General features: G+C 42.5%; 1 protein-coding gene across 1 annotated transcript in view; it reads right to left on the minus strand.

Annotated features, from left to right (window-relative positions):
* DIP2C (disco interacting protein 2 homolog C) overlaps positions 1-22746 on the minus strand; it is a gene marked incomplete at its 5' end in the record, with an annotated part of 178225 nt that overhangs the window by 126543 nt on the left and 28936 nt on the right. Inside the window, one exon of the mRNA XM_082479767.1 lies at positions 12716-12826. Within this exon, the coding sequence (XP_082335893.1) occupies positions 12716-12826 (111 nt within the window). The remainder of the gene's footprint in view (positions 1-12715; positions 12827-22746) is intronic.

The following is a 22746-nucleotide window of genomic DNA, read 5'->3' on the forward strand; positions in this document are numbered from 1 at the left end:
CTTACAGGCTGCCTGATAATACTTAGCAAACTTCAGACAAAACAGCTCTGCCCCCAGTCTTTCCTCTGTTGTATTCAAGCTTTTTTATTTGTTTATTCTCTCCATTTACTTTCTATGACAGGACAGAGAGGGCAAGCGTACTTCTGGAAGCAAAGTCAGTAAGGAAGTGCAACTGTAAAAACAAGCACGTGGTAGAGAAAAAGTTTCCCTTCAAAGAGCTAACAATCTATTAGGCAAGAAATGAGGCCTCAAAACAGAGGTCACAGAAATCAAAACTGGCATAGAGAATAAGGGTCCATAAGCCCAGACTCCCAGAGCGATGACCCATGGCTTTGGCCGCTGCGCTCCACAATCAGGAACTCTCATTCATTGCAAACAGAGGTAAATCCCTCATTCCATCAGCAGGACAAATCACCCAGCTTTCCCAGGAGGTGTTCTGCTTAGCACAGTCACTCTTTTCATCTGGTTCATCTCATAAGTTGGCACATCGCTGTGCTCCTTGTTTAACTGAAAAGGCTTAGGAACAAGACCAAACCCACTAACATACATTACTACACAGCTTGATATGGACACGGTGTTCTCCGTGGTCTTTCCCAGCTTTATCCCTCAGCATGATCTAATGGCTGCATGTTCAACACATCAGTGCATTTGATTGTCCATGGAAAAGGGAGCAAGCCCATCTGTGTTTCTGTGGAACAAAGTGACATCCCACCTGCGCTGGCACACTGCTTGATGGGATCCCACTAGCGTGACCAACCAGTGGGAGACTGGAGAGTCGGTGGTCAGCACACAGCTGTGCCAGAGGGATGAGCCTTTGAAATGCACGGTGATGTGGGAAGGAGCAACCTATTCCCAACAGGGAGAACTGAGTGAAAGAAGATGTTAGGGAGGGAACTGTATTAACTGCTGATAGGTGGGCAGCGTGACTGGATGCACGTGTCCAAAGGTTAAATAACCTAGAAAAACAGAAGCAAAAGCTGTTAATTATAGATTGTTCATAGTATTTACCCCTTTTTCACAGTGTTCTTTAGCCATTTGTTCCCTACATTTTTGATGACCTGGAATGTAATTTTTTGAGGGGCAACATGACAATTTTATTTTAGTCCGTAGCTGGCTTGGCGCACAGAAAGAGAGCCTGGCCAGGAGTTTTAGTTCAGTCTGTACTGGCTCTGGGATAGGAAAAGTCTCTTCAGAACTTTTACTTAAGTGTTTTCTGTAGAACATACTTTCTTTCCCCCTTGTACAAATGTATGTGTATTTGTAATAAGTGGAGAGTTTCCTCCATGACAAGCTGTCCTCTCCTAGCTACTATTGGCGAAGGCAGTACGTATGATCCTTCTAGGCTCAGATGAGCTCCCCAAGCAAATCAGCCTTCTTTTCCTCAAGCAAGAAAGCAATTGTTGTGCGATGAACAAGGTCAGACATTTCCTGGGCCACATATGGAGCCATGCTGCAGCATCTCATGTTTCTCTACAGCTGCTAGAAGAGCACTCTTCTGAAGTGTCCATCCTCGTTTGGCATGGAGCATAATCCTGACTCGCCCTTCCCCCTACACCCTAGGAACAGGGATGCCCCATTCCTTACTTGGGCCAGATACAGTGTCCTTGAAAGCTCTGAATTGTAACTGAGACATTTGAAATACGCTGCATATTCCTAGTCCTCCCACAGACTTTTGCAGCTTCTAGCAGAAGAATGAGTTTCCTCCTTTTTGTTCAGCTCTTTTTTAAAAAAACAGAAACCTCATCAATAAATTACAGTTGCATTCTTCCTCAATGTGGAGGGGCTGTTAGAAGTTTTTTCCTATATGAGTTTAACATGCCTCAGCGGCTTCCTTTATTCGGTATTAGCTGCATTTGCTCTATAGGCATGTCAAACACTCAGCATACTGTAAGCAGAGTGATACCTCCTCACGGATCAGGGATCTGGGCGTTAGTTCTGCACGGATCACCAAACAGGGCGTTCCTCCCATGGTAAGCATCAGCTACATTAAAAATTTCCAGTCACAAAACTCTTCCTTGCACCCCTTGCATAAAATGCCTCAGCACACACAAGAAAAACAGAGTCTTCTTTTGTACTTAATCAGGTCTTGCAGTTCTGTGTCAAGTAGTTCTCTTGCATCTAATTTATAATGTAGCCCTGTTACTTTTAAGACAAGAAATGAGACTTGCTGCAGATAGGAGTCGTGCATTGATAGAATCGAGAGAGCAGAAGTCTGTTTCTACCTGTGCTTCAAAAAAAAATACATTACTTCTGTTGTTTTGGCTCGAGTCGTCAGTTTCCCAGTCATTATAAAGCCTTGATACCCAATCACCAGCTGTTCAAGAAACACAAATATGGAAAACCAAGCTGTTGCCTAATTTTTGCTGTACAGATGCAGAATTATCTAACAGAGTCCCTACCATCTTCTGCAATCTGGTTTTCTAGTTCTGAAGCAATGGTACTTCCATCCCTCCCTTCAGGGGACTTGCCCCTGGAAGAATCAAACTGCTGGGAGACGTACCTAGATGTGATCTGAATTCATCCATTTCATCTGTTTGTTCCTTTTGCCTCGTGTTACTCCTCTCCCCTGAGCTATTTTTGTCTTTTTTTCATTTAGCCTTTGGAAAAAATCTTTTTTCCTTTGCTTCAGTAGCCAATCCCTGGTAACGCAATGATATAACTGGGAGGAGGACGGGCCCAAGGACTCTGAGAAGGTTTAGCATCCCTGCTTTTTACAGGATAGTCTGCAAACACAACCGACTTGCTCGCAGAATGGCAAATTATTAAGATCAAGAAGGTTGATGCTCTGCACTAATGAGTTGAGAATGCCAAATGATTTTTAATAAGGGGTTATTTACGTGCATATAATATATATTTATGTCTTATTTATATTGCAGTAGAGGATCAGCCCTGAAGTCAGACGTTTAACAAATAAGTAAAACCACAAATAAGTCTCTGTCTCAGGGAAGCCAGCATCTGGGGTGGCATCAAGGAAAACACCTAGAAGAAGCTGCAGAGAGGTGGCTTGCAGGAGACAACAGGAGCAAGGGCATCAACATGCAGTGCAACAGAAGAATCCTAACAGCTTCTGAGTTATTACAGGGGGGCAACTCAAACCGGGGCTATCAAAGGTGAATTTTGGCTGAAAATTCTAGATAAGGCAATGCTAAGTATAGCAATAGTATGCTAAGTAATTATACAGAGGAAAGGTTGGCAATTGCTGCCTTACAGGAAACTAGTAGTTGAAAGCATGAAAGTCTCTTATGAGTTTAATCAGACCTTTGTTGTAGCTACCATGGAAACGAAGGATATACTGAGAATTCATTTCCTAATACGTGGCCTGTAAATACTCTGAGTAGAGATAATTTGGTAGCTACATCTATTGGAAATGCAATCAGGACATACTAAATAGGGTGAGACACGATAGATGTGGTATCATCAGAGCAGATTACAGTTAGGCTTTGTCTTTTGATTGTCCTGGGCTGACAGCACTGACTTATTTTCAGGCAGATACAGGGCAAGCGATTTCATAAAAATTGCTGTGTTCATCCAACACAGATCAGTCCTTGGAAAATCATCTCACCCCTGGGAATGTAAAAATAAGTGAGTCCATATAATAACGGATCTTTGCTGTGGGTGATGCTATAATGAAGCAGTTTCAGAATACTTTCACAACCTCTCTGGGTATTAAGATAGGAAAGCACATAGCCCGACCAGTGTGACACCTAATTTCTCTCCAGCTGCAAGCGGGTGTGCTATTAATTCTGAAATACGGCATTCACAACAAACACTGAATACTTGACTGAATGCAAGAACATCTGCTGTAAGACAACACTCATTTATAGGAGCGCTGTGGAGGTTACTAACACAAGTAAACATTTCAAAAAACAATTTAAGTGTGTAAATTTCAGTCTTTAGGATGTTTAAACTATATATACCGGGCCTCTGGTTTTACTGGGAACTGGGGATACATGGATATGCAGGGGAAAGTTCTGCTGACTTTACATTAATTCGGGGTCAAATTTTGCACTGTTTTTGACAATGAAAAGTCCGCATTTTAGAAAACATCTGCACTCCCATGAATGTGCCAGCGAGAAAGGCCTGGCTCTTCTAGGATGCTACAGCCAACAAACTCCCCTGGTGCAGGAAACTGCTCTCCCTGCACTCCCCAAAGGGCTGCGCTGTGCCATCCTTCAGCCGCTGCCGAGCGCCTCCTGGGCAGCTTCTGTCTACCTCCTGGTACACATGTGAAGAGACTCAAAGCATTGTATGCTCTCGCGTGCTCAGAAAGCTTCACTGTAAAGAAGAAAAGTGGGGCTGTCGTCTCCCACTTTGGATGGCAGTGGTGATAATCCCTAATTCTGGGTGGAAGGAAGGTAAAAGCTGAGCAGGGAGTTGGGAAAGCTGTATGGGCAGGCGGTGAAATACAGAGGTTATGTGATGGGAACACAGGACACCAACACAGAAGACTGAACTCTTTGTGACTCCACTGCTAGTTTTGCTGAAAAGCATAGTTTTTGCTTTACTTTGGATTCTTCAGCTACTATAATAAAGTTAATTTTAAAATGTTTTTCTCTAAACTGTAAGATTTAAAACTATATTAACTCTACTCGTACTTGAAATAAAAACCGAACATCCAGGCCTCCCACTAATAATTTCCATCCCTCCATTTATTTATTATCTCATTTGTAATGCAATCTGGAAGTCAGCTTCACACAGTGACTTCATCTCAGGCCCCCTTATTATGCGACCCGAAGTAAATCAACTTTCTCTTTGTTTCTCTCTGGAGATCCTTGAGTAATTTTCCTCACGAGTTCTGCAATTATCCTTACAAATTTTTCTGCTGGGTCAAAAGCAAGGATGTGGTCATATAAATTACATACTGGCAAAAGTTCTTCTTCAACCTCTTTTTTGTCCTGATTGAGTTGTGGCTTTAAATTTAGTTTGTAAATAAGCTAAATCAAACAGAAGATTAATTAATTTCTGAATAAATGTGTCTGCAGCTAGGTTAATTAATTCAGATCAACATTTCCAAGTATCCCTCACTCATCTGAAGGGTTAAGAAATTCTTTGTTTTATGATGAACCACCTTAACATACATATATGCAGTCCCATCTTGATACATAGCACATTTGTCATGTTTTTCTTTCTCCTTGTTCTCTGGAGTAATGTTAGATGATAAGAGTTCATTAAAAACGATTCCTCAATCTTCCCATTCCATCCTTTCCTCTGCCATGTACTACAACTCTTACATTCTCATAGTGTAATTCTTTTTTGTCAGTTCTGGCAAGATTGCAGAAGGAGATTTTGAATGTCCTTTCAAAAATGCAAAATATAAACTACCCATATATTTTAAAATCACTATGAGGTAAGCCGTAAACATGCAAAATGTCAGCAACCTTTGCTACAGTTCCTACACACACTTACCTCATGGTAAATGAGAACAAACACATGGTAAGGCACGTACGGAAGCTGCTAGAGCAGAGCAGGGGTCTGGTGCCAACTTCTCCTCTAGGATTTGAGGCTACAGGGAATGTTCTTTCATTGCTAGATCCGTCATTTCAAATGTCCCTCAAACCTAGCCTGGGATGATTTGTTTTGAAGTTTAATGACTTTGTGCTCGGTATAAGCTGTTCAGTCTTTTCCCTATTGAACCACAGTGTGGGAAAGATGGGTCAGGAATTTGAGCCAGGAGAGTTGTAGTTAGGATGCATTTGTTTTGGCAGTATCTCCAAAAATCTCCTATATTAAGATGTCTTTTAAAAGAAGTGCTGAGTGTGCTTGGAAAACACACTGTTCTCTGCAGTGGTGGGATCTCTAGGGCAGGGACTGGCAGCTCTCCAATAACGGTGTACCAGATTGATTTTTTTCTTTCACATCTTCAGAACTTAAATGTATGGGGAAAAAAAAAAACAGCAAGAGTGAGTGGGACAAGAAAGGTTCCGCAACCACCTTACCAGCAGTACCCTTCCTCCCTGCTACCAGCTGAGAGGTGCTGATTCCACATACGGTATTTCTCAAAATACCCCATTTCTCAGCCCCAGCTCTATGCTCATCCACTGCTGTGCCTTTCAAAATCTGTCTACATAGTTCATGTAGCACATGTGCTCTCATCTGCGCATCTTTCCTCTAGGACACCATGAACCCTTAGAGATAGAGGCTGTGCAATTTTGCTCATGCTGCTACTTCCCACATAATGTCTGACATCTGGAAAACTCAGTTTTTAGAGCTCACTGGTCTCATTTTTCTTAAGTATTACACTTGCTCCAGGCAGTGCAGAATACTGGTCATCTTCAAGGCTTCTTAGAGACCTCATGAGAAACAAGGGACTTAATAAACTTGGCCCAATCCATGTGTCATATCCTCAACAGAGAATTCTACAGCAGAAATCATAGAGCCAAGAGCCACTATCTCATTCCAAACACATGCATGTGCATTTGAACATATTACACCACATTCCCTATCATTTAATGTTGATTTTTTTAGTTTTTAATTTTTATTGGCACATACTTTTTGTGTATTTACACCCTCTTATTTTTTTTCTTTTTACTGACAGGTGTGCCAACAGTAAACGCCAAGTCCCGGCAAATGAGAAGGTGCTCTGGTTTTCAGTATTGGGATGGAGAACTGAAGCTTTTTGTTTTGGCATAATCTGAAAGCCACAGGGAAGTCCCTTTGGAAAAATAAAGTTGGTAAGGAGCTGATGTTTCATTTCTCCACGAGTTGAACACCAAGTTGAGGGAGATAACATACTTGTTCTCTGGAGAGGAGCTAAAACAGGTTGCTAAAGGTCTCTGAAGGAGAGCTGCTCTCTGAACCCCACAGGCCACGACCGGCTGAGAAACGCAGCTCTGGGGGAGGTTTATCGTGATCAAGAAAACTACTTCTGATCACGAGGATCTGCCCAGTTTACCCATGGGGTGTTTCGTTAGGAACCACCACCGCAGCAGACGCTGCTGTACTGCGCTGCAGCCTTTACGTGGCAGTAGAGCCCAGCTCTGCTTCGGGCCACCAGAACAGCCACAGTCAAGGGGCCAAACTCCAGTACCAGTACTACTGCAGGGCTACACTCTGGAGAGCTTACAGATCACTATTTGAAGCACCAGATCAGTAAGACCGCTCTTACAAAAGCAAGACAGTCTATACGATGGCATTTTAAATGCTGGTGGCAGAATCCTCAGGTCCTTCCAAGAAGGAATTCAATGTTAGCAGGAGCAGAACGTAGCCAATGCTCAGCAGGGAGCAAACAGGTCCCTAGTGACTGTATGGAAGCCACGTAGGGCCAACATCCTCCGAAACGCTCAGTATTGGACTGATTCAGTTCATTTAGACAGCATGGTAAGACTGTGAAAGCTAAGCCATTCGGCTTACCCACTTGTTCACTCCACCACCTAATTCCTATCTCCTTATCTCAACACACCATACCAAATCAATCCATGGATACGCAGCTTCCAAAAGCACCGGAGAAACCTGGTTTCTAAACTGCACTAAGGAAACAAAGCTGTACGTCCAACTGCAGCTACACCTACATGATCACCATGCACTTCATACTCCAGTCTCTGCCTGATCTTGCAGTCACATCGCTCGAGCCAGGTCAAGCCAGATGCTGACGTCTCTTCCGCACGCAGAGGCAGAAGCGGAGTGCAAGCCAGTTTTCCCTTGACTGGGTTCTCTTGCCTGAAAAGCCACTAAGCCAGAAAAGCCTCTCGGTAAAAGTTACTGATCCAGCCTACAGCAACGTTTGGCTTGAGTGTCATCCTGAGCCCCCAGCTCATGTTATAGCACAGGCACAGGGAACAGCAGCTGCTAAGGGAAAAACATTGTCGTGATCTACATTTGGCAAACCTTTCCAAATACTGTTTCTAAGTGAGTAAATACTGAGAGGACTTTTATATGCAGTAGTAAACACATGAAAAATGCTTTTGAATTAATATCGGCTAAACTACCTGCCACGTTTGTATGAAGTAAATCATATAGCTTAACCCTGCACTGATTCAGTTACTACACTTACAGCATTATCTATTTCTTTAGACGTCCAAAAAATGATCAAAGCAGCTGGCATTTTGGAACATAATGATTTTAGGATCCCTTCCTGTATAAAAAGAAGCAGCCAGGAAATTTTAAACCTTTCTGGTTTTAAAGAACCTGACTAAATTCTCAACATAGGTTGTATTCTAAAATCAAATTATCTTGAACACAAAACGTACCAGAAACATTTAGGAAAAAACAGCTTCCATAAGCTTAGAGTCAATTTTATTTAGCATATAAAAATCCTAGAAACCAGGTTTTCAAAATTATAGTGCTGAAAAATTCTGTTACAACATTAATGAAATAATAATAATAAAAAAGACTGAAGTGAGAAAATAGGTAGGGATTTAAAATGTCACAGTCTGACATTTTCCATAATAAAAGAGCATAAGTTGAAGGTGATATTAGTGGCAGCAATGATTTTGAGTCTCCAAAGAGAGTTCATTAAACAATCTTCGCTGACATCTAAATTTATGTAAAAAGCAAAGGCATGGAAGGAGAGTTGGATGACTTTCAGGATGTTAGACTTCCAATTAGGAAAACCTTACCAAGAAGAGACAGAAAAGGACTTTGATCAGAGTTGGAGTAGAGGATTTGTTTGGAGATGTTAATTGAAATAAATTGTGCAAAAAGAACTAAGGAAGGGAAATGTTTTCCTAGAAGTGAATTACTTGCTGGTTAAAGACTGCACATTCATTTTGTTTTGGGCCTTTTCCAAGAAGACGTGCCAAATATGATAACAAGCACTGAAACTGGGTAACAGCTAGGATCTAATAATCACAATACGAACAGAGCAGAGATGCTGAAGTATTAAGTACAGCAAAACAACAAGCGAAACAAAGGCTTCTGCCTGAAGCAAATCTGAATCTGAAGACAAGACAACCAGAAAGAAATCTGACTTGTAAGTTTGTAACCTGCAGTAACAGAGAGTAAGAGCCACGGGACCAAGAAAGAGACTTCCAATCTCACAGGGGCTGTGTATAGAAGGGGAGAACATAATTCAGCACAGGAACATTGCACTGTATCTTAGCAAAGCTCCTCAGAAACTGAATCTAAAGAAGATGATCTGATAACTTTTCAGAACTGAAATGGAAGTTTACGTTTACCTTCACTGTAGCATTTGCTACATAACGTCTTCTTTTGGGTGAGTGAAGATGCGGTAGCTGTTCAAACCAGCTTGCTGGAGAGCTCGGTGACTTGCTGAGGGGTCATGCTATACAGCAATCAGGGTAGGAATTCAAAGCCCCGCCATAAGCACCCAAAACACTGTCAAGTTTTCCAGTTAACACCAAGGACATTTTCAGAGCAGCACGGGAGATCCAAATTTACACCGTAGTCCTGACTCTCCTAAGATGAGACTCCTGCACTAATAACAAGCAACCCTTTGCGCTCAATTCCTTACTTTTCCTCTCAGCAACACAGCTTGCATCTTTATTAGTTATATACCATTACAACACTTCACCCCATTCCTAAGGCAGGACCTTACGTACCATTTCACTGAAGAAACGCCTGCTTTTCCAGGCAGCGACTGAAACCCAGAAGCGGCAACACCAGCTCAGCGCACTCCTGGGGTATCAGGAGAGGCCCACAGGGAAGACGTGCACGATGTCTCCTTTCGCCCATCCCTAAACTGACTCCACATCTGAGTTTACAAATGGCAAGCATAGCTCAAGCAGACGACTGTCAACACACAGTCAAATACACGTGCTTTTCACAGAACTGCTCTGGAGAGTCACGGCTTGGAGGTTTGAGGACCACGGGTTGCATACCCATAAACTAGACAATTTCAGGAATAGTATTTTTACCTGTTTAAAAACACTGGGTAGAAATTAGACGATTTTTAGCATAATGTGGGAGAAGCTGATAGGAGCTTATATATCAAGGAATTATTACGAAGATCCCACAACCATTCTTCATGGGAAAACTGGCAGCATCTACAGTGTGAACCCAAGCTTTCTGAGGGGAGAGGGGAGTTTTTCAAATTTATCAGAATGGTCTGGACATACATGAACTTTCTCTGCCAACATTTATCATTTCGTTTTCCTTTAAATGGGACCGCCAAGCTCTTTGACTAATGGAATGAACCAGAGATATGTTACAAAAGGCTTAACAAGGAGTTCTCTATAATTTTCCAGTTGTGTCAGCGCAATGCATCTGACCGTGTCCAGCAAGATGCATCTCTCAAACACAATCCAGAACTTCCACTGTTGGCTCCTCCACGCTCTCCACAACCACGTTGACTGTTGACTCTCAGCTCTCAAGGGTCTCTCTGCCACAACGGTTGGTGGCTGCTGCTGTCTCTAGCTCCCTTATTCTGCAGCACCAAACCAGCCCGTGGCCTCTGGCTGTCATCCGAAGAGGGCGCTTGCACTGCAGCAGTGTCTGTAGCAGTTGAAACAACAGCTGAGCATACCTACCCTTCATCCACTTAAGGTGTAGTACATGCACTTTATGCCTTCAAAGGTAAGAGTAGAGTTTCAGAGCTCACTCTTTCTTCAGATATAAACCAATCACTTCCTTCACTTCGTGTCATAAGTGGAGCAGCATCGTGAAGAGACTTGGATCCCATTCATTTGGAAATGAGATTTTACCCTTTTGTTCAGCTCTGAAATTAATTTTATCTTCCCTTTATCAGTGCTTCTATTTAGGGCATAATGATGTTCCCAACTTGCTATACTTCAAATTAAATATTTTTCTTATGGTATTCACCAAAGTAGAATCAGTACAATAAAATCCAGTTGTGTCACAGAACCCCAGACTGGTAGAGGTCAGCAGGAACCTCTGGATATCATCCAGTCCAACTCCCTGCTCAAAGGAGGGTCACTTACAGCTGATTGCTTGGGGCCATGTCCAGTGGGGTGCTGAACCAAGGATGGAGACACCACAATCTCTCTGGGCAACCTGTGCCAGTGCTTAACCACTCTTAGAGCAAAAAAGCTTTTTGTTATGCTTAAATGGAATTTTTCATATTTCAGTTTGTGCCTATTGTCTCTTGCCCTGTCACTGAGCAACACTGAGAAGAGTCTGGCTCCATCTTCTTTACTTCCCCCATCAGGTACTTACGCACATGGATAAAATCCCTCTGAGCCTCCTCTTCTCCAGGCTGCCTAACCCCAGCTCTTGCAGCCTCTCCTCACATATCAGAAGTTCTGTTTCTTAATCATCTTTGGATCTTTTGTTGGACCATCTCTCTCTTGTACTGGGAAGCCCAGAACTGGACCCAGCACTCCAGATGTGCCCCACCCGTGCTGAGCAGAAGGGAATGATCACCTCCCTTGACCTGCTGGCAGCATTCCTCCTACTGCAGCCCAGGAGGCTGTTGGCCTTCTTTGCCATAAGAGCGCCTTGCTAGCTCGTGCTTACCTTGTTGACCACCAGGACTTTCCTGCTAATCTGCTTTCCAGCCAGTGGGCCCCCAGCCTGTCCCTGTGCATGGGGTTATTCTCCCCAGGTGCAGGACTTTGCATTTTCCTTTGTCAAACTTCACTAGATTCCTGTTTGTCCACTTCTCCAGCCTTTCCAGATCCCTCTGACTGGCAGTACAACCAACTGGTGTAACAATCACTCCTTCCAATTTGGTATCATCTGCAAATGTGTGAAAGGTGCGCACTGTCTCACCAGCAGGGCCACTAATGAAGCTATTAAGGAGTAGTGGAGCCGGTACTCACCACTAGAGACTGGTGTCCAGCTGGACTTTGTGCTGCTCATCATAACCCTCTGAATGCAACACTTCAGCCAGTTTTCAGTCCACCTCACTGTCTACTTATCTAGTCCATGTTTCACCAGGCTGTCAATGAGGATGTTATGAGGGACACTGTCAAAAGCCTTATTAAAGTCAAGGCACACAACATCGACTACTCTTCCCTCAACCTCCAAGGCAGTCATTTCATTTTAGAAGGCTATTAGGTTGGTCAAGCATGGATTGACCAATCTAATAAGGGCACTTCATAAATCCATGCTGACTACTTCCAATCACGTCCTTGTCCTTAAATATTTAAAAACAGTTTCCAGGATTAGTTGCTCCACCACGTTCTCAGAGATTGAGGTGAGGCTGACTGGCATGTAGTTTCCCAGATCCTACTTCTTGCTGTTCTTGAAGACAGGAATGAATTGTGCTTTCTTACATCCCTCAGAAACCTCCCCTGATTGCCACAACCTTTCAAAAAATTGAGAGTGGCCTCACAATGACGTTGGCCAATGGTGCATCCCATCATGTCCCATGGCCTTCCACATGTTCAGTTTGTTCAAATGTTCCCTGTCCTGAGGGAAGGGAGGGCAGGTTTTAATTGGTCAAGACTTTTCTACTGGTCTCAGAGGCCCTGGATTCCTGAAGGCAAGTTTTACCAGTAAAGACCCAGGCAAAGATGACACTAAGCATCTTGGGCATTTCCATGCCCTTTGTCACCCAGACCCCTGCTCCATTCAGGAATGGGCCCACATTTTCCCTAGTGTTCCTTTTCCTGTCAATGTCCCTGTAGAAGCCCTTCTTGTTGCCCTTCACATTTGTTGCCAGATTCAATTCCAGACGTACTTTGGCTTGTGTAATTCCACCCCTGCATGCTTGGACAGTGTCTCTGTATTTGTACAACGAATATTTCCCATGTATAGCTACTTCAAGAGTTTACAACTATTTTTTTTTTTTAAAGCAAAGAACAGAACCAGCCATTTCACATTTTCATTCCATTCTGTGGTCGTCAGTTCTACTTACCTGATCTATAGCGCTCATCACGTGACCCTGAGGACCTGCGACGGTGGTATCGAGAGGAAGAGGACGGAGTAACAGGAGTTCGACGTTCTTGTGGCAATGCCTGGTCCACCCCTGCATTAATAAAAAAACCCACAAGCTCATTATCATTGAATTTCAGAATCTTCATAGGGAGGAGGAGTTCAGCCTACACTAGGAGTAGAAAATGAACATTCAATGGCTAAACCATATCATGTCAATTGGTTACATAGTACTTGCCTCTGGTCAGCTGTTCTGGTGGGGTTATTTTCCTGGTTCTCTCTAAGACAACCTTTTTCCAGGATCATAGACTACATAAGAAGAGCATACAGACATTAAGCTTGGTGGTGGCTTTTTTCCCCAAACAGGTAACTTTTCATAAAGCAGTATTCAGGAAATATTTTAATGTGCTAATAAAGGCAGACAGCAGTGCAATGGATCTTGAACCTTTCCTGCAAATTGGTTAAAAACAGTTCCTAAGAAGACTTAGCCAGTGCATATTATCTAAAACCTCAGGCGGTTGGATGGTATCAGCTGGTGACAACACAATACTAACCTATGGAAACTAGGTACCCTGTGGGAAGGGAACTATATTAATATCTATAGGCATTTTCAGATACCAAGGGCCAGAAAGTAAACAATAACTACACCAAATCAGGCTGAAAACAGTAATCTGTTCCAGCAAAACAAAAAAATAAGTCAGCCTTATAACAGATGTACCTGCAGCGTCTCAGTATGCCGGGCCTAAATATCCAGTATTTAAGATTCAAACCTTGTATTCATCCCTTTCTCATAATGAATTTGCTTTTTAAAAAAAATAGGTATTTTCTTGAAGGCTCCTTCAACAACAGTAGTGGTAGAACAGCAGCATTGTATATAAACACTTCTAGAAACTCATGTTCCTTGACAACTCCCAGAGAAGAGTGAAGTGAATTACTTAAGCAGGAAAACTCAAGCAAACAATAGGAAAAGAAAGCAAACCTGCATCTGTAATAGTGGCATAACACGTTACCCTGCTTTCTGCCAGAGAAGAACGTGAGCAGACAGGCCCGGTAAGCGACACATTCAGCTCAGAGTTAATAAACCACAGAGCCTCAGGGAATGTCACGCACAGGGGCAAAAAACCAGGAGTTCCTGAAGAAATGAAATTCATTCTTTCCTATTATGTTTTGCCTTTAAAAAGTAGTTACACGCTATGCGTAACTGTAAGGACAGAAATAAAACTGGCCTCCTGCACTTAGGGTTGACAGTAGGAAAGAGCTGTCAAAATTACTTAATTAAATTATTAATACTTAAGTATTCAAATAGGTGACTGATAAATTCAAATTGGATTCAACAAAACAATGCTTGGAAATATGTTTAAATTTTTTTATTAAAACCCAATGTACAACCTCTCCACTACAATTTCTGAATTATTCGATGCCTGCTTGTTGGAGAGGGATTAAGAGTTTACTTTTGTGGAAACGAGGAATTTTATGTAGAATACAGACCAACTGAAAATGCTATGTTGACTTCAATCAGTCTCAGTTATGTTTCAATGGACTTTTTAAAAAGCATCTTTAAAAAAAAGTTGGCATTATACACTTATTTCTTTGTGAAAACAAACTGAACTCAAAATACAGCTTCTCATAAATCTTTGGAATATCAGCAATGTCAAGTCTGCTTTTATTCTGTGGAGAAGTGGCTGGTTGGCTAAAAAAGTACTTGATGTAAAATCTCATAGGTGCATAAAAGACAGCGTGAATCCATAAATTTTCTTCTACTCAGATTGCGATTAATAATTCATACTCTTAAATCAAATAAAATGTCTTCATTTAACTTCCCTCTCTCCACACTATGGTATCGTGTAATTGTACTTGCCCTCAAGCCTTTACATTCTTTAAGGCAGGTAAACCTAACTCCTGAATCATCAAAATAATCAGAAGAAACATTTTCTCCTCATTTGTATATTTAGAGTTTTTACTTCTTTAATGGGTCGCCCAGAGAACCAGCAATATAAAGTTAACAATAAAATTAATTTCAATCAAAATTTTTCAAAAAATTATATTTCAATCTGTACAAGATGTTAACCACCATTGTTCATCTCAGTCTCTATCCATATTGTCAGAAAGAAATACTTTCTGGAAATCACATATATTTACAAAAATCCTAAAAAACCCCCCACCCCAAACCCATGCACCTAAAATTGCTGCTGTATGACAGAGATGTTGTGAAGAAAGCAATGGCACAACTTCCCATGGCAAGTGACTTGCGTAGGGCAATGGCACGTGGAGAAGAACAATAATTGTATAAAAATAATCGAGGTGTTGCTAGTGAAGTACACCACCATGATTATACAGGAAAAGGGGATTAAATGCATCCTTCCAACAACAAAACCACATGCAATAAGCTTTAGAAACACTACGGGGAAATTAAATTGTGAGGAAAAGCATCCGTTTACTGAGGTGCACAGCTGCTGTAGGAGGGAGAGCTTTCAGGTCTACCTGTTGGACAAAATACATTCAAGCCCGTGGTTTCCTTCTCCTGCCCACGTGGCTATGAGACACCCCAGGTGTCTCAGTTTCTTCTCCTGCAGCTGCGGCCGGTGCACAAAGCTCTTTTCCAAGGTGTAAAAAAGACAGTGCATGTAAGGTAACCTCAGACACTGACCCTGCCGTTGCAGAAGACGGCAGGATGCCCAACTGGCCAGCAGCACTGCCGCCCACGGCATCCCCCGACACTGCAAAGGGCTCTTCCCTCCTCCGGTTCACTACGGAGATGCTGCTGCTGCTGCTACTTGTTCTTACTATGGATACAAAAATCTCTCATCTAATCTTAAAACTGAGACACTTTAACTAGTTTACCTCCCTCCTACTTTGTATAAGTGTTTGTTCCTGTAAGTCAGTCTGTTCTGACACAATGGGTAAGAGGGGGTTTCTTCATACAGTCAGGAAAGAGACAGCCCCAACGTCCTGCACAAGTAGTCATTTAAGGCCATAGCAGACTAAATGAGAATATCAAAGTATCTTCTGCTTTTATGAGGTCTGGGGCTCATTTGATGGTTTCACTTCCCACCTTCCCATGAATGTAAAAACAGTGAATAAACCTCTACCCAAGTATGGAGCAGGACGTGTGAACTTGGTTTGCCGACAGCACCAATGTACATGAGGAAGTTAATTCTGCACTAAAATACAGAGAAGAATCTCTCCATCAGCCATCTGTGGGGAGATCCTTCTTCGTACTAAGTTCCTTTAACACGAGAAAACACAAAGCATCACTCCACTTTGGAGAGACAGTAAGAATTCCGTTGACGGTTCCTTACTGAAGGGGCAGGAGCAGGAATTAGGGATTAGCCAGCACCGCCTGGACTCACACCTTCGCTTCCCAAGCACCCGCTCCCTCGCACAGCACCAGCGACGGTGAGAGACAAAGTACACAATAGCGAGAACCTACACGCTGCCATTCCTGAGCAATGGGTAGGAGTAAACGCCATACAGAATAATGAATACCATGAAATCGGTGAAGTGATGCCATAAATAGCAAAGCGGTGTTAACAGCAGAATTGTTCACCTCCATGAAGGCTCTAGCAATGTAGTGCAGTAACAAGCATCTTTTTTTTTTTTTTTCACTTCTACTTCTGAACATAACTAAACCCCCAAAATTGATAGTTTTCACAGCCAGCACACAGGGTCTGTGAGTTACACTTGTTCAAGTGCAGCTTCAGCCAGACGCATTTGTGAATCTGTGGAAGCGGTGGCGCAGTGGGCTTTGAGAATTCACACTTGGATCGACTCCTAAATTAAAGAGGCAGCAGAGCAATGAATGATTTTCATAAAAGAAAGGACAGTGTCACGCCAGTGCCCTGTATGCAGACACCATCACAGGCACTGTCAAACTGGTATTATTCTTAATAACGCCATAGTTCACCCCAGTCTTGCAGATGAAGCAGGACTTTAAAATTTAAGCATAATTAGCACTAATGATTGACTCGTTACAAGTTATGAAGAATTTTAGCAAAATATATATGCCTGGAACACAGTTATTTTATATACAGGGCTGAGAAATCGGTGCTTTATGCTCATCACATTACACATAAGCTTTACCAGATGCACCGGAGCAAACAGCCACGTTCTTAATACAAGCATTAGTTCGTTTATCTAATGCTGCTAATGTGGGATTCAGCTTGCAGATTAAGACACCTATATTTAGGTGTCTACAAGAAGGCATTTAAGCTAAGCTCCCATTATGACAAACAGAGACCTAGGCCACGACTCAGGAGTCTGAACAGAGGTGTCCAGTGTCTTTTCTGATGTTGTGGACTATGATACCTGGCTTGACCAGAATGGCACCCGTCCCCTCTAAGCCTTGTTTTATATGTGCTTGCTCTCTGCAGATGTCTATGGTAGCGTAGGAAATCCTGAACAGTATTAGACACCCATCTTAGGCAACTCCACAGCCCAGTGAAGCTCTGAGAGTTACGCAGGTGGTCAGTGGAGGTCTCTGCTTTGGAATAAGCTGAAAAGCTCTCTGGGTTTCATCAACTGAATTAACTGTGTCTCTTCACATAAGAATGGGAGCTTAAATACCAGGTTCATAGGCAGACAACTTAATGCAGATATATCAATCTACAAATCCTAATCTGCAAGCTGGATCCTGCCTTGACTGTATTTAGCTAAAAATGCAAGAGCCTCAGTAAAGCTATTTAAGCAATACCACTGCAAGCTGGATAGTTTAATTTTAAGTGCATGGAAGGCACAAAACTGTCAGCTGGAAGCAGGCTTCACCTCCTTCCTTCCTTCTTTTGCCTTCACCTCTTTGTTCCTCCCTTATTTATGACTTCTTTTTGTAGCTAAATTGCAGTGCTACGTGCTGATAATGTGGCAATAGCTGCATTGCCCTCTCCAACAGAGGACAATTGTTTCCTTAATGACAGCTGACAAGTTGCTTTGATATATCTCTTATTCCTATGTCTGTGTCAAATTTTTTAATCTAAAAATATTTAAAAGCAGAAATGTCTAATTGCCAAGAAACAGAAGGCATTCTTAGACACAGGGTACATTTAGTTTCTAAAGCTAACTTACAGTGTGTGACCCAGGAGAGAGCTGTAGGATAAACCCAGCAACTCCAGGGCTAGTGGGAAGGAAGGCAAACAGTGTTTGCAGTGCGGTTTTAAGAAACAGTATTTATCTTCCTTTCAAAGTATTTCCTGAGCCTCTAACGCAATGGCTGGTGTATCAGCTTTAAAAGCAACACACCGTGTAATTGGTAAACAGGTTAAATGTCACACCACCCCCATGGAACTTGTTGCTTAGAGTGGCATTTCACTCTTTCCATCAAATGTACTTTTAAGTAATGAATTCACTGGATAAGCCAAAGCAGATTTAAAATGCCACACTCCCAACCAAAGACACCCAGGAAAGTGGAGCGACTTTCTGCTAGATACGTATGGAGAAAATGGAATTTCTAATTAGATATGTTTAATTAACAGTCTTTCCTTCACAGGTGAGCTTTCACGCTCATCCCTGCACTTGGTTGTGATTTCAAGCAATGCACATACTTCAAATTGATCTTTTCCTTTCCTTATTACAATCTCAATTTTGCCTTCCAGCATTTCTTTCCAAGTTTTATCTTTCAGTTCAAGCTTAGCATGGCTATCGCGGGCTTCTTTTTTCTCCCCGATATCTGAGAGATGGTGGACATCACATTATAGCTCCAATTCACATGTGACGTTTGATTTCCATTTTTCCCTAGTTAGTCCCACAGCTTCAGTGTACCATTTGAAGATTGCTTCAGGAGAATATGTAGAAAAAGGCTACCTATCCACATAGCAAACACATTCACCAGTGTGCTGGTCAACTTAGGCTGCCAGCAGTTTCAGATTCATCCTTCAGAAATTTGCTGCAGACAAATTTGGGCAGTATTGTGAATTCCAGCAGTTTCTAATTTTGAGAGCAGCACCCAGCTCTTCACATGCCTGCACTGGCTCCATCTCCTCCGCTCCAGCACAGGCAAGCTTTGTTTCAAGGCCCTCAATGGTATCTCCCCTTTCTAACCCCCATTGCTTGCCTCTGACCGACCCATCTTTTCTCACCCATTTGTCAGACTTTTAGACAAATATCTTCATGTTTCATCCTATGCTCTTATGTTTCACAGATGGTCTCCGTGAATAAACAGATATTTCATAGAAATTCTTCAAATTCTTTGAAAAACAACCCGACTCTGATTTGTACTAAAAATATCCTCCCCAAAAAACCCATCATGCTGAGTGCTGAAACCACTACCTGCATTACTGACTGATTTCAGCGTGTACTCATTTCTTCCCTTACGCCCATTTTTTGGCCTTACTGTTAGGGAGTAAAGTCTTTGAAGGAAGGTATTTTTTCCTCTCTGGTTGAACAAGGTTTAACTTTATAAGGTCTTGCTGCAAGATAGGAAACAGAGGTGCCATCATAAAGCAAAGAATGCATAAAACGGTACCTGGACTCTCAGTCAGCATGGCAAAAGCGGAGCAGTAACCATCACGCTTTAAGTGAGGGCATCAAGGGGTAGTTTTCCGATGCTTTCAGAACCTTGCTTTTTAAACTTTAACTTTTTTAAGTAGGCTCTGCAAGGCATCCACCAATTCAAAGCAAAACTCTTTTTTAAAAGCAAGACTTAGTAAGCATTCATATAAGTGCCATAGTTTTTCATCTGTGAAATATCTGCCACGCTGTTTTCAGAAATGTGTCCACGAACTATGCAATGCATATGCCTTTCAATGAGATCCATGCCCTCAACATGCATAGATGCTTTGAAATGTCCCATCACGGTTATTCCTTGATAAGATCTTTAAAAATTAGGAAGGCAGATATGATAGGAATACTTGTTACTATTAATAAAGTGAATACATGAGGGTTTTTTTTTCAATTCCAGAATGGAGCTTTGTTTAAATATTTCCTTGCAGTCTTTGCAATCCAAATAATGTCGCAATCCAAATAAAGTCTGCAGAAGAGAAAATGAAATTGTAACTGCCAAGTTTACTTTGACTGCCCAAAGGGCTAGCAGCAGGAGTAGTTGAAAGCAAATGTATGCATGCTTACACATAGAAAAGTATGCAAATGTATGCACACATTACAGATATATATAAATGTATGTGTCATGTTAATGACAGAGGCTATGGAAATTGGTTCCTGTAATTCTACAGAAAATGGTTTCTTCGTAAAGGGATCTTCTGCGCAAACGTATTACCTTGTCTGCACTGTGTAGCCTGAAATCTCGCCGTGCTGGTGCTGTCGGGGCTCCAGCGGTGGCAGAGGCAGTGATCTGTCTCTAGGCCTGTGAAAGGCGCAGCAGGTGCCTTTTAAACACCGCATCTCACAGGTTTATTAGCCATAATGAATAAAGCACTGGTGACTGGTCTACATGGTTACGCTACAAATAGAGCTACACTGGTCGTACCAATGATGGGAAATTACAGAAAGTAATCTAGTGTAGACACAGCACTTGATTAAGAGAGAATGAACCACCCATGTCTAAGCTGTTAGAAGCAAAGCTTAATTGACAACAACATCGTCTCTGTTCTGTGAATGAATAATCAAATTTCCTGGCAAAAGACTGGAAGCAAATTGGGCAAAACCACAGCTTATGGGGGACGCAGGTAATTTAGTTATTTTCCTTCTAGGGAGGGTTTCTCTTAATAGCGTGCACGCAGCTGTCCACATGTTATCTTACCCAGAACTGACTGATCTAATCAAGATAATCTTCAGAAAGATATTCTGAACTAAATGCCTGTTTAAGTGGTTATTCTTTCAGCTCTTGGCTGTCAGGGCTCCTCTACAGAGACAGTAAGAGAAAGGTCACAGCACAAGAGAGATTGGGATATACGTGCAGATATAAAGGTCTGGATTCACTATTATTTTTAGATGTCTGACATACGGGCACACTAAGAAAAGAAAAACTACTCTGTGCAGAGAACATCTCCAGCTACAAACTGACATCCTGAGAAAGCATTTTGAGGAAACAAAGCTGCACTTTTGTCTCCGTAAGTTAAAGCAGGTGGGGATTTAATGGGAAAGAAAAAGGGGGCTTCCCCTATCCCTTCTCCCATTAACACTGCCAAACACAGCATATCCGTTCCGGATTTATGGATGTTCAACAGTCTGACTGGAACAGTACAAATGTCCTTTGCATATGTGCAGTCTGTGCAGCATCTGGATGTGCCAGACTTATTGTGCATGCACTGCAGAGTCAACTTGCAGATGTGCAGCGGATCCAGCACATCCCCCATGCGTCAGACTCACTGCGCATTGCTGTACAGCATATGTGACAATACACCCTCTGGGATTGTCCTGTCAAAAAGAGGGAGCCTAAGAGTGAACTCCCACATCACCTGGTAGGGTATATCAACCACACGGTTGCACATCTTTACCTCTCAGATTAGGCTTAATCCCATTCCTGAAAAGTAACAGCTCTCCCTTTCTAAAATGACAGCATCCCAATGAGCATAACAAAAGGAGCATTGGTACATATCGGTATATGTATGCGTGTTTTTATATGTACATAGCTAACCCTTTTACTGCCTACATTTAGCATTTATGTGATTTTATATCCTTAATTCTGTTAAACCTGAAACTGCAATTTGAATTTAATCATTCCCATTTGGCAAAAATCTTGGGGAGAGGAAGTTAACCCTGTCAGACTGAGGGAACTTGACTTAGAACAGCTCCAGAAGGACATGAACCTGTAGAGAGAGGCCAGAGATGGACTGGATGCGCTGGAGCACCTCTCCTACGAGGACAGGCTGAGAGAGTTGGGGCTGTTCCGCCCGGAGAAGAGAAGGCTCCAGGGAGGCCTTATAGCAGCCTTCCAGTACCTAAAGGGGGCCTACAGGAAAGATGGGGAGGGACTCTATCAGGGAATGTAGGGATAGCACAAGGGGTAATAGTTTTAAACTGGAAGAGGGTAGATTTAGATTAGGTATTAGGAAGAAATTCTTTAATCTGAGGGTGGTGAGACACTGGCACAGGTTGCCCAGAGAAGCTGTGGATGCCCCATCCCTGGAGGTGTCCAAGGCCAAGTTAGATGGGGCTTTGAGCAACCTGGTCTAGTGGAAGGTGTCCCTGCCCATGGCAGGGGGGTTGGAACTAGATGATCTTTAAGGTCCCTTCCAAGTCTAACCATTCTATGTAGGAGGAGAAATACAAACAAGAGAGTCAGAATCCAATATGGATCTCCTCTACGGTATTATAGCAAATTGGTTTGAAATGAGCAGGGAAGGTTTTCTCAAAGAGATCATCTTTTTACAGGTTTGTGCTGTCCTGACAGAACTGCAAATCCAATCTTCTCTCTATCCATCTCTTACACTGTGTCTGTACAGCCTTGTGGGAGCGTGGACAAGCACACAGGCAAGAGTGTGATATCCATCATGTGCCCACATGGTTGGCAAGAGAAAATCTGGTGTCTTGAGGGGCTGTGAATCCTCTGCAGCCTCAGTACAAACCCAGGCAGTAGGAGCAGACTTCCTGCCACCAGCCACAGGTCACCTCAGAAGGCAAGACAGGTATCTCCTGAAGGGCACAGCTATGCAGGCATGGCTGGGGTCATGCCTTGCCTGTCCTCACTGCAGACACACAGCCCTGCAGAATGTTCTTCTTCCACTCTGCTCTACCAGTCTGATGCCTGTTTAGAAGTCAATCTGCTTCTGAATGGTTTGGATATGAGTGGAGGTCAGGTGGATATCTCTACTTGAAAATAGCGCAGAATTAGGGGTGCTTAGATTTTTACAGCTTCCTCCAGATTCTAGTGGGCTTGGACCTGTAAAAAGGCAGTGCCAAAAAGGGAATTAGAAACACACGCCTTCCTGTGTTTTGCCAGCTTATTGTATGAAACCTCCTCCAAAGTATCCACGGTATGGAAGCTAGAGAGACATTAACATGTTCAAATGTTACTAAGAAGGAGTATTCCTTCTACCTTCCCATTGATTCACTCCTAGGCAGATAAAAGCCAGTAATAGCCTTCCAGATGTTGTCCTTTGGTTGTCCTGCCTTCTCACTGGCAGT

Source organism: Vanellus vanellus (genome assembly GCF_965231255.1).
Source record: "Vanellus vanellus genome assembly, chromosome: 2".
In the NCBI taxonomy this organism is placed as follows: Eukaryota; Metazoa; Chordata; class Aves; order Charadriiformes; family Charadriidae; genus Vanellus; species Vanellus vanellus.